This window comes from Hemitrygon akajei, chromosome 17, assembly GCF_048418815.1.
Source record: "Hemitrygon akajei chromosome 17, sHemAka1.3, whole genome shotgun sequence".
NCBI lineage: Eukaryota > Metazoa > Chordata > Chondrichthyes > Myliobatiformes > Dasyatidae > Hemitrygon > Hemitrygon akajei.
The window spans coordinates 52,268,674-52,281,202 of record NC_133140.1 but is presented as its reverse complement, the minus strand read 5'-3'; the positions used below and the strand labels follow the sequence as shown (position 1 = coordinate 52,281,202).

The following is a 12,529-nucleotide window of genomic DNA, read 5'->3' as shown; positions in this document are numbered from 1 at the left end:
TTAGAAACTATTCTTCCGCCTGTAACTCTGAAAGCACAATCCTATCTTTATAAAACTTGGAACATATGATTATTATTGGAATCTGGATAATATCGTGATGAAGTATACTAATTAAACATGATTTGCATATTAACTGCATTAATTAGAAAATGGGCTTTCACCTGCACCTCAAAAACTGCAAATACTATCTTTATGTCATAAAAGATAATGTTTTAATTAGCTATCCTAATTAAATTACATTTACATATGTAAATTGTGTTAATTAAAAAGCTATTTTCCTCAGTGACTCAAAACTGCAAGTTGTGCCTCTATAAATTTTAGACATTTTAAGCATGTTGAAATATTTAACATAATGAAATTATATCATATCAGAGCTTACAGCCAATCATCACCTCTCCTAGTTTCTTCTTCCTGCTGTTACATAGCCTTTTGCTTCTAAATTACCTTGTATTTGTAGATGTTTTGTCCTACGTCATTGATGTACAGAAGGCCGCAAGAGTTTCTAGGGATATAAAGTTAATAATGGGAAAAGAAAACGTGAAATACTCTATCGGCCTTCAAAATTATAGATGACATAAGAAATGAAAACTGCAGAGACAAACAAAATGTGATGTAAAAATAATGAGATGGAGATGCAGGGGCAGATCTTCACTCTGGCTGGTAGAGTTTTAAGTTTCTCAAGTCATTTATTCAATTTTAAATCACCAGGAACTAAATAGGTCAAATAAGTTGGCCATAAATAAACACTACCTATCTAATAGTAATACAAACTTTTTATGTTATTAAGTCTGATAAGTAATCATCAGAGCTACTGAAGTCAGCGGATTCCCGTTGTCATTGCTGTGACCAGACTGAAATTTTTACACTCCTCTGAGCTGGTACAGTAAGCCCTAAGTGATTTTTTGCCCTTCTACTTTTCTTGAGGTCGCAAAGGTACCAGGACAACTTTGAACACTTCTGCCATAGTCAGGCCACTCTGCTGCATCTGAAAACTTTTCCTGTAGTTGTTCACGCCATTTGCCGGGCTTCGATGCGTGTTCTGTGGATCAGCCTTTTTTTCCCATTTTTTGCGGCCATTGTGGCGTGAAGCCAGGCAGCAGAGCTTTGGAGTTAAAATATCCCATTTCTGGGGAAGCCAACCAGTTGCTAAATTACATCATTGCTCATCTATCAAAAAATGGTCGAGAGCTAGAAGCTGGACGCGAGAGATTGAGGAGCTCATGCTAGCTAAATGAAAAGCGGCAGGAGGATACTGAGGTGATCTGTCAAAGGAGAGAAAAACACCTTACACTTACTAACAAGAAGTCAAACCAGAACAATGCAACCACACAAACACATACACTACAGCTACAGACCACCTGTGAGGTTTGACATGACAACTAATTTCCTTAGAAAAATGCATTAATGCTCTTGGTCACTTTAAGCCATTGTACTGAGTGGTAATAAAGCAAAAGATTACTGCTCAGAGGTTTTCTGTTGTATTGTCTAAATATTAAAACAGTTAGAGTGCAAGAAAGGTTTCCGTGTTTGCTAAGGGAATGACTTGCTTCAAAACGACACAGCCCTCAGGGCAAGTGCTTCAGAAGTCACTTGTTTTGTTCTCTGTACTATAATGTAAAAAATCTTGAACCCAACATTTCTATCATATTAAATTGACTTAAACTCCCAAACAATACCTCTAGTTATAAAAGTTCTGAACCATTGTAACAGGAGAAAGACATCTTGCCTCTGTGCATACTTCACCTGGGCACTCGAAAAATCAAAATCCCCATTTTTGAAGATTAGCAGCAAATTATGGAAGTTTCAGACAATAAAATCAGACCTGGAGTGTTTTTAGTGCTGGAAATGAACTGTGTCCACTGTTTAGACACAACAAACTAATCATTGTATGGTAAGGATATAACTCATTTAGTAAGAAGTTCTAAAAAAAACTTTACTTTTTAAAAATCATATTGTTATCACTTAATTCTTAAATAAAAAAAATTAAATGTACAAAAAATCTTTTTGAATACACTTCCTGCTTTCTCCTGAGGAAATGTATGCTAAATATCAACTTTTTAACAGAAGCAAGGTATTCAACTGTGATTATTCTCACTGCATAGGGAAACATTCCAGATGTGGAACTGCTCTGTGGCAGTGACAGAGGAGCTGCTGCCTCACAGATCCAGTGATCTGGCTCCAACCTTGACCTCCAGTGCTGCCTGTAAGGAGTTTGCATACGATGCCCTGGTTTTGTCCTTCACCCCAAAAATATGCAGGTTGGTAAGTTATCTGCTTACTGTAAATTGTCCCTAGAATGTGTAGATCTGTGGTAGGAATTTGTGAGGAGAGGGTAAAGTTCATGGAAATAAACTGATACTGATTTAAGCACTAAACTTAATAGCTTAAAGAAGCCAGTCCAACCATTTATATTTGCTTGTCTACAATAATGAGACTAATTCTGTTCTTCAATGTCTACACAGTTACTGTGGGAATGGGTGCCATAGAACAAGCAGAAGTAGAAATCTGGACAATTTGTTTTCTGACATTCTCCTTTACACACTGCTGTCCCACCTTCCTTCCCTTCATCTCAGATATTGATAAATGGGTATCAATCTTGAAACTTTTGATCGTTCTATGCATGGCTTGGGTAGAGTGATAAACATTTTGGAGCTAAAGAATTTGGTAAAATACACAATCAGTAATTATCTAAATACAGAAAAAAAATCAGTCACTACTTTGAGATCTATGGCTACCACATGAAGTGCCTTATTGTTACTAACTCATACTTCTCAACTGAAAATCCCAATACAAATGTTGTCTTGCATATTGATGCCATTTTATATCCTTATTGATCCGTTCATCTGTCCCACCTTCAGAGCTGGTTGCTTGTTCCTACACTACCACTGCATGTTGCACACACAAATGGTAATCATGGCTATTTGATCACATCTTTATCCCACTTATGTTAAATCAAAGCCACGTATTTTAATAGATAGTTGATTCCAAATACAGGGTAGAATGCACACATCAGTTGATAATGGCTTTTCTTACACAGTTTCCATTCCTCCAGGTAGTATTCTTAAACATCATTGTCAAAGAAGGTCTTTTAAAGAGGGTAGCAATTCTGTAACAGCTTTAGAAACCATACAACATGCAGTGTCCACATTAGGAAGGATAAAATAATAAAATTCATGTTAATAGAGGTGAGGAAATTATTTGCTGTAGTCACTGGACTTTTCAGCTAATAATGACAAGAAATAACAATGTCGAATTTGGCAAAACTCTTGTAGCTTGCATACAGTATAGATGTAATCCCTGATGTTCTACCCAAGCTTAAGAGTTGTACAGTCTTTGACTCACTTTAATGTTTAATATATTTACTACATGTATTTTTAAGTGTTTTTAACAGTGCTTCTGAGGGTATTCATGCATTAGTGTATAACTTCCTGCACTGATAAACTACACACATAGATTGGAAAGCAGGATTATCGTTCTTGTTTATGATCATCTGGCCTACCATTCAACAGCTGCTGCCAGAATTTACCTGTATTTTGGGCTGTATATCGGTAACACATATGGAGAGAGGTACTGATCAATAGTCGTCTACCTTCCCACCACCCCCTACATTGTTAAAGGGAATCGCTAGCTACGTCACTGAGCTTGGATACTCCAGACATTTGAAGCAGTGAATAGCCTCTGCTCCCAGTGAGCTGGGGAATGATGGGAAACTTTGATCCACCTGGAACAGAGAATGCAGGAGGTCTCAGGCTGAGTGAGAAAATGGGTAAGGATAGTCTACGTTTCAGTCTGAGAACAGGGAATGAGGCTGTGAGAAAGGTGGGGAGTGAGGTAGCTTGTAACGAGAGACTGCTTTCTAACCACCAAAAGAGACTAGATTTTAACTTGAATACCTTCAAAAATTTCCTGGTTTTATATTCCCTTGTCACATTCCCCAAGATGGCGCTGGCGACATATGGCGAAGTTTTGCGGGTAGCTAACAAAACTACTGATTATCCTACTAAACATATTTTTGCTGCATTCTGATCACTACAATGCACAGCCTGTAATTTCCCTTAGGGAGCTTGTGCTTTTGGTCCGTCTGAACAATCCGGTGTTTTAGCGGTGTCCTGAAGGATTCAGCAAACTGGATTCTCGAGAATGCAGGAACGGCCACATCAGGCGTTGCTGGAGCTGATTTCAGGCCAGACTGAAGCAGTGGAGCCTGGGCTCAAGAGTGAAAAACAAACCTATTCAGCCAATTTAAGCGCTGAGCCAGATTAAAAAGCTTAAGGCAACGAGGCCGAGGGTGAAGGACAAGCCAGTGTTCAGCTCATTATTTCGTGTCAGCCAGGATCTCCCACCTAAGCCTGGCCCATCTGCCTTTGACCACCCATCTCCCTCTCTTCTCATTTTTACCATTGGGTGTGGGGTGTAGGAGTCTTCACCCGCTGCACTTGCCTCAGCGCTGAACTGGCTCGTGACTGTGGACTCACTTCGGGGGACTCTGCGGTTCATGTTCAGTGTGTTGTTTGTTTACTTTTTATTGTTTGCACTATTTGTTCTTTTTTTTGTGCTTTGGGTGTTTATGTATGTTTTGTTTTTGGATTCTATTGTGTTTCTTTGTTTTGTGACTGTCTGCAAGAAGATGAATCTCAAGGTTGTATACATACTGTGATAATAAATATACTTAGAACTTCCCATCCCATCAACAACCCCGGGCAATTCCAGAGCTGTGCCTTCTACCACTCCTCTTACTGTTTCACTGAGTAGGGGCTGGCTGATGATTGCCTCACATCCACCCTCACCCTAAAGTAAGATGTAGATGAAAAATGTCAGCAAAGGGTTCCACAATGATCACCTGTGAAGTTGCAGAAATTGTGTTATCAATTAGATTGTCTTCAGCCTGAGCTGATGACATCCACTTTCTGCAAGAGCTCCAGAGAGAACTCAGCAAAACCAGGAGGTGTTTGTTCAGAATAAAGAGGAGAAAATAACCAGTGCACGGTTGATTAGGGCTGCAGGCCTAAGGAATCCAACACATTTACATCCTTACCTTCAATCCTTAAAAGCTGCAGAGTTATCCACAGTCATTCCCGTATTTAATGGAAGAGACTAGAATAAGAAAAACATCCTCCAATAACAATGGAACCACGTTTTATATCTTACTCTTATGACACTTCAAGGGAATACAACGACATCAATGCTGTGTTGATGTCATCCTACCTCATTCCATCTCACCATATTGAAATTAATCATTAATCTATTTTAATGATGTAGAAACAAAGAAGAAGACTAGAATTTCAGTGTCAATTCTACCGGTTTAATTAAATACTTACCTTAAGAAGCTTACTCAATGCTACAACATTAACAAAGGCATGTTTAAGTCAAATGTGAAAACAGGTACATGTTTTAGCAGGCAACACATCAATCAGTGATAATTTACACTTTTTAATCATAATATGTATGAAGTTAACAGTTAACATGAAATACTTTCTAACTGAATCACAAGACAGTATTACTCCTACCAACCATGTTTGATCATGGATGTTGCACTATGCTGCACAGTTTATTCATTTGCCATGCTGTCGTTTTCTTTCAGTCAGTATTTCGTAAAATGACTTACAAGTAATAAGTTGCAAATTGGACCACAACCCAGCAACTAGCCAGCATATTTCATGGGTATTTGAACAACAGCATTAAGTACTGTAGGCATCTGTGGAATGTGTAGTCTGGATATTTTTTTTGTAAAACCATTTCTTTGTCAAGATTTTTATTTAAACTGGTGTCATATTCATTCAAGCAGGAAAACACTTCATGCGGATAGTGTGCTAGTTTAAGGGGGAACTGAAGAAAAATGATGAATTCCACTCACTGATTGTGTGTTGTTCTGTCATTATCTCCTGTTCCTTTGTGCAATGTTTTCTTCATTTTGTGATCAGAATAATAGCCTAATTAGGCCTTCTGGGTTTCCATGACATCTTTTTTTGGCTAAACATTCTCAGTTAAGTACAGTCAATGAGAACAAATAGTATTATTCTCACCAGTATCACCAAGATCACCTGGGTAAGAAGATGGTGTGACAGAAATTCCAGTTATAGCTACTGACTCTAGTCAAAATTCCAAATGGGCAAAGGGAAATCACCATCCAAAGACTTAATTGAAGTAGTTGAGATTTGATTACCGTAAGAGGGAAGTTACGGGGCTTGTTGCATTGGGGAAAGCAGCAGTCCCTGCTTATCAATTATGAGACATGTGAATAGCGAAGGTGAAGAATTCCTTAGCACAATTGTTTCAGAGCACACCAACATACCCACCTATATCCTCAGCCATACCAACCAACCCTAATCCAAGCACCTAAACACACACACCAAAAAAAAAATGCAAGCTTATAGGTTCAGAATAAGGTACGGAAAAACATTTTAATGACCTTGTTCTTGGTGATAGCGTATAGCAGATGAAAGCAAATTACCAACATTTATATAACTGCATCCAATATTTTTCCTGAAAAATATTGAAATCAACCAACAAGGTCGAGATTATTATAATGCAGGTTCCCTCTTCCCAAAGCCCACTTTGTGTGTTGGCAGAGGACCAATTTCACATCCATTATCTTCAATTTTAATCATAATATATATGAAGTTAACAATTAACATAAAGTACTTTCACTATTTAACTTTACAGTGCAAGGATGGTTTCTGCTCATTCTTAGTTTTGCCAAACCTTCGATTAAAAACAATAAAAGAATTAATAAAATATTCCTATATCATGTTCTGCCATAATCATAAGCCTTTACTCTCATGATAGCACCATATATATTTAAAGGAAAACCAATATTTAAGTCACAAGAGAAGCTGCACTATGAACACCATGTTCAGCCCCACCAGGGCCCCCATTTCAACTTCCATAATTATGGTGTCATACTGTATTCACATAAACAAACACATACTTTTTATTTGGTGGCCTCTGATTTTAAGCAAGTGCTTTGATTAAAATGAAAACCTTCAGCTTAAGTTCCCATATATTTTCACTGATGCCTAAATAGATAGTGGACTTAAGAAAATATACATAAAATCTGTAATATGAATTCTAAAAGCTGTCTACTGTAAATATACAAGAAGGCAATGTGTTTCAAGCCAAGCAGAAATCTGAACATTTATTATATCAAGAGAAACACATAGATCTTGTACTTTTTTCAAGGTATTCAGTTCCTTAGTCTTGTGAGATAACTGGCGAGTAAGGAAGGAAATAGACTAAAAAGGGAACAAAGTAATCAAGGTTGACTATTTGTGTGAATGACGGACTAAGCTATGTGAAAAGTGATAAAAGAAGATTTGGAAATGTCTGTGTGTCTAGACAAGCACTAGGAGCTGACAGATTATGATGTTGTTTTAAAAGAATTAAGCTTTAGACTTTTGATAAACCTTTAGTCACAACTCTCCAGTTTCAACTGCACTTGAACATTTTCCCATCTTAGCAATTACCAAATGTTGAAATGTTATGTGGGGACTGTAACGATGAAAAGAATGCTGATGTTACCTGAAGATGGAGACGATGGATTTGGACTATCTTCCTGTGTACTTCCTGCCACAGCAAAGCCTCCTGCTGCCACGTTATCCTCTGTTACATTGGCCGATCCAGGTGTGGTTGACCGGCTCACAGATTGGGAGTCTTGATCACTTCCAGATCCACGCCGTTCATCTAAAGCACCCTGGACTCCTTCATCTCCAGGTTTCCTTCCCTTCTTGTGCACTCTGGAATGGACAACAACCTGATGATAGGTTCTAAACACTCGGCCACAGTCTGGGCATTCAGTGGGCTTCTCTTTCATCGTTCCATGGTTCTGTCCTAATCCAGTAATTTTATACTCCAACCCCTGATTCATTCCTTGTGCCATGAATTCCCTGCCTCCTATTAGATCATCTTTACCAGAAATGTCATTAATGTTGGTTCTTTTCGGGTTTTGAATCAGGTCCCCTTCTAGTTTCTGTTTCGATTTATCTCCAGCTGCAAAGACAAATTCTCCTTTGTCCTTGTCACCACTGGAGCCTGCGCTGAGCAGATTTTCGTCCTGACCAGGGTGCAGGTGCTTCTTGGGCAGAGCAGCCTGCTCCATCATCATTCCTCTTGTCACCAGCTGCCAGGCCTGGTAGCTGTTTACCGGATCAAACTCGGCCACGCGGGCTACCGCCTGCAAACGCTCCATGCAGCTGGCCTTTAAAGGAGGCGCCAGGGTCAAACATCCCAATAAAGAGCGCTTGTCCCCTTCCACGACGCCTCGGGCCGCGCTGCTCACAGGTACTAATAGCTTCCCGAGCATCTCCTTCTCCTTCCGAGCAACTTCTGCTTTATTGTAATGAAGTTGGCTTTGTTCATTTAAGCTCAATTTATTGGGTGATAAAAAACCACTCTGTAAACAAGATACGTATGCTGAATACACGTTTGAGTGGGAATCTTGCACCATATTGTTTAGATTCTCAGGTATCTCCGGATCACTCTGGGATGGATTCTTTACAGCCAGTTTGTTGAGGTGGACCTTCATGTGGTTTTTGAGAAACCAGGGCTCCTTGAATCGCCGCCCACAGATCTGACAGCAATGCTCAAAAGAGTCCTTGTGCTTTCGCATATGGCCTTTCAGGAACCAAGCCTGGCTAAAAATCTGGCCACAGACCTCGCAGCGAAATTCATTACTGGTTTGCTCTCCATTGCCACTTGAGCCCTGACCTGGCACTGACTCCGCCGTTATGTGGGCTTTCTCTACGTGACTGATCAAGTCTTCCTCCTGAGAGGCAGCAAATTCACAAAGAGTGCACTTGTAAGGTTTGTGGAGTATCCGGATATGACGGTCCAGCTCCTCGCGTTTCTTGAACTTCCCCTTGCAGAAGGTGCACCTGAATCCCACTGTGGCTGCTGCTGGCTCTTCTTGCGTGCCGGTGGGCTTGGGGCTGCAGATTGGATTTGAGGCATCGGAGTTACTCTGGCTGGCTGGTAAAGGCAAGCTGCTGGAGCTGATGATAGCCTGGTGTGGCTTCCCATCAGCCCTAGGCTGGCCAAGGCCACCCTTCATCTGTTTGTCCCTCAGGATGGCCCTCTCCTCCAGCTCGTGCAGGAGCCTGTTCTCCTCTCTGACCCGCCCACGACCTTTCCCAAGATTCCCAAGTTTGTGAGTGCGGAGATGAATCTTCAGGTTGCCTTTCTGAGCTGCCCTGTGATCACAGTAAGGACATTTGAATGGTTTCTCCCCAGTGTGAGTACGCATATGGAGAGACAAAATGCTGTTAAACCGAAAGCGCTTACCACAAATGGGGCACGGGTACTTCCTGGATTTTTTTGCATCATCTTCTGTGCCATTCATCTGTGAAATTATCCCAAGGTTCTGTCCATTTAAGAAGTGCTGTAAGTCAACTCTCCCATTTAAACCTAAATTAGTGTCAACATCTGTATTCAGCTGATTTGCCAGCAGGGTCATTTGATTGCTGATTGGCTGGTTAGCCACCGTTGGGTGGCGTTTTTCCTCCAGTCCAATTGCTGCTTTCTCCTCAGGGTTTTGTCTGCTCTGAAGTTCTGGAAAGGCATGTCCCAGTTGTGTTGTCAGCTGATGCAACTTCTGGGTTATTGGATACTGGCCATTTAGTACTGGTTTGCTGAGCTGGACATCAGCTTCAGGCACTGCTGAAGATACACCAAGGCACAAACTTGCTTCCTCCATTCCTAATATAGAAAACAAAAGAGTTCTGTTAAATTGTTTTTGCAACACAGAAGCATTTTTCCTTTGCAAAATGTCAATATAATTTCATCACACAGTCACAGCAGTTCTGATCAAATACTCTACTGACTCCAGAGCTCCACTTCTTGACCATGGTAATAAACAATATGGTTTTATACTAACTTCACATACCCAGATAAAGCAGCCTGCCCTTAATTTCCAAATGCCAAATGTAATATTCACCATTATATCTCCATCACAGAAACATAAACTTAACAGTTCAAAAATCTCTTACTATTCTGTTGATTATTAGTATTTACAATTCTGAATAAAAAACCACAGAATTGTTCCCCTTCTCTGATTCAGTTCTACCTAATTTTGTATCAGTCATGTTCAGTTAAAACTTTTACCCAGGTATATATATACATGTAAAGATTCTGACTTCTGTCAGAAACATGCCAGGTATAATATTGAAATCATTCATGAATGTTTTGCTGCTGTACTTCAAGATAACTAAAATTTGCAGTAATGAACTGAGGCTTCTACATAAAACTAAAGGCAGTTTGTTTTTGTTAATTGAAGCAATACTTTTTAAAGCTGATTATTTGGAAGTGCATTGGTTGCTGTAACCTGATTAAAACTAAGCTTCAAAAGATATTGTAAAAGCATAAGAAGCTCAAAGATCAGGGCTAAGCTCACTAATGTTTAATAATGCAGAAATATTTTACATTATATGTTAACACATGGCCTTTCAGATTTGAATGGACATCAGCTAAATAGCTGGAAGTCCTCCTTCTTAAAGGAGCACTCCGTCATTTGGAACCCAAAACAAAGTCAGTATGTAAAGACACAAATTTAACACAGCAGGCTAAAACACTGTTGTGCATCTTATCCTTCTGTCATTTCATCATAGTCAGTTAAACCACATTTGGTTAAAACATCTCCTCAAGCACCACTTTGGCATTGATGTCAAAATTCCTCAATAGTGTTGGATAGGATCAAATCCTTATGCATCTATGCTCTTAAGAGTTTGCTCTACTTACTTAAAACTTATAAAGAAAATATTAAAAACTACAAATATTATTCTTGTACTAGACATCTGATATTGAGATAAACCTCTGTTCAGGGTCACTAAACAGCTGTAAATGTTAGAGCAAAAATAGAAAAAGGATTTAAGTTTGTACATTAGCCTAGAGGGTTGGGGCACTGAACAAGGACACAATGTTTAAAAAAACACTGGGCCGCAAATATGCAGCACCACTATGAAGTTTATTCTGTCACATAATATAGAGCACTAAATAAAGTTCAGAGGGCTATGATTTAATTGGTCATAGTCTGTGCTGAAGTTAAACCAGCAAATCTGAGTTGGAAATCAAAAGCAAGAAACTGAAATGTCAAGTCTAATACAATTCTGCTATTGCATTAATCCAGTTACTTCTGATAGTTCATGACTTCAAATCAAATCATACAAGGCAGAGCACACTATGCCAAGGATTTAATTCTACCTCTACACAAAAGTAAATGACGCCTTATATTCCATAGAAAATCTACTTCTTTCAACAGCTTTTACCCCTATTCCTCTATGCAGTTGAGAAGATGGACATATGGACTGCAAACACTAGTTTAGCTCTGTCATTTTGCCAACATAGTGGGAAGGTACTAAGATATGATGAGCAGTGGCAATTTTCTCACTCAGAGGCCTGGCTCAAAACTGACAAAACTTGCCACATTTGTTGGTACATGCTTTGAGTGTCAGCAACAATTGGACCATGAACCAAGAGCAGCACCAGGCAACTGAAAGCTTTTAGTTAACTATCTAGTACATATTTTCATTAATCACTGGGTCAGACATATTTGTTATATGGCTATATTGGGCTGAGTGCGGGTCAGTGGGACTAGGTGAGAGTAAACACTTGGCACGGACTAGAAGGGCCGAGATGGCCTGTTTCTGTGCTGTAATTGTTATATGGTTATATGGACTCAATCAATTGAAATGTATTTCTGTGAAGTTGTTTTGTTATTTCAGGGCCAAGGAGCAAAATCTAATAATGTAAATAAATGACTAAGTTCACCATTTTTGGATGCATTTCATTTCAGTTTGAGAAACTTTGTGATTGTAATGTTCTGAAATACAAACATCCAATTCTTATGATCAGAATAGTTTTACATTAGAAAGAGAAGACTTCTCAGAAAACATGGATGAGCAGACTTAGAATGAATCAGGATAATTTAAGACATATGCCATAAAACTTGTACAGGCCTTGGCAATAAGAATTGATTATATATTGTTTTCATTAAAATGTTATCAGCTATGAGCTTGTAATGAGAGATCACAGCAATAGATTGCAGTTAACCCTTTAACAGCTGAAATACATCTAAAATTTATTTTTTACCTTCTGAATTATCAAGGCTTTTTGTACATCAATTTTCACCCATTTTGCCCCATTTCTGAAAGTATCAATGTTCAGAAATCCATGGCAAAATGCCATCTTTTCAACATCCTTGTAATTTTACTAAGAGCTGCACTTGTAAGTCACTCTCACATTTCAGTCTCTGTATTAGGTGTATGGGACGTTATCTTTCCCTTTGTAACATTGCTATTGGAGAGCTGTGGAGGAATTTGGGCCATGTGGTCCTGGGATCGATTATAGCAGATTATCTTTGGGAACTATCTGGTCTTCTTTATCGTTGCCTGTTAGTTTAGTGAAGAACTTAGCTTGATGCATTGTGCCCACCACTCACTCTTAATCCAGCCAAGTGCCCACAGTCACCCGCATCACAAGCTTTCCCCCATCTGCTCCCTTAAACCTCTACCCCAAAGGAATTGTCTGTACTGATTCCCTC

The 12,529-nt window shown here is 39.2% G+C and overlaps 1 protein-coding gene across 5 annotated transcripts in view; it reads right to left on the bottom strand.

Moving 5' to 3' along the window:
* The window catches only part of znf536 (zinc finger protein 536), a 509,077-nt gene that overhangs the window by 246,717 nt on the left and 249,831 nt on the right, over nucleotides 1-12,529 (bottom strand). For all 5 annotated transcript variants that reach the window (XM_073070118.1, XM_073070119.1, XM_073070121.1 and 2 more), the window contains one exon: nucleotides 7,519-9,690. In XM_073070118.1, the coding sequence (XP_072926219.1) occupies nucleotides 7,519-9,688 (2,170 nt within the window). In that variant the 5' untranslated portion in view covers nucleotides 9,689-9,690. The remainder of the gene's footprint in view (nucleotides 1-7,518; nucleotides 9,691-12,529) is intronic.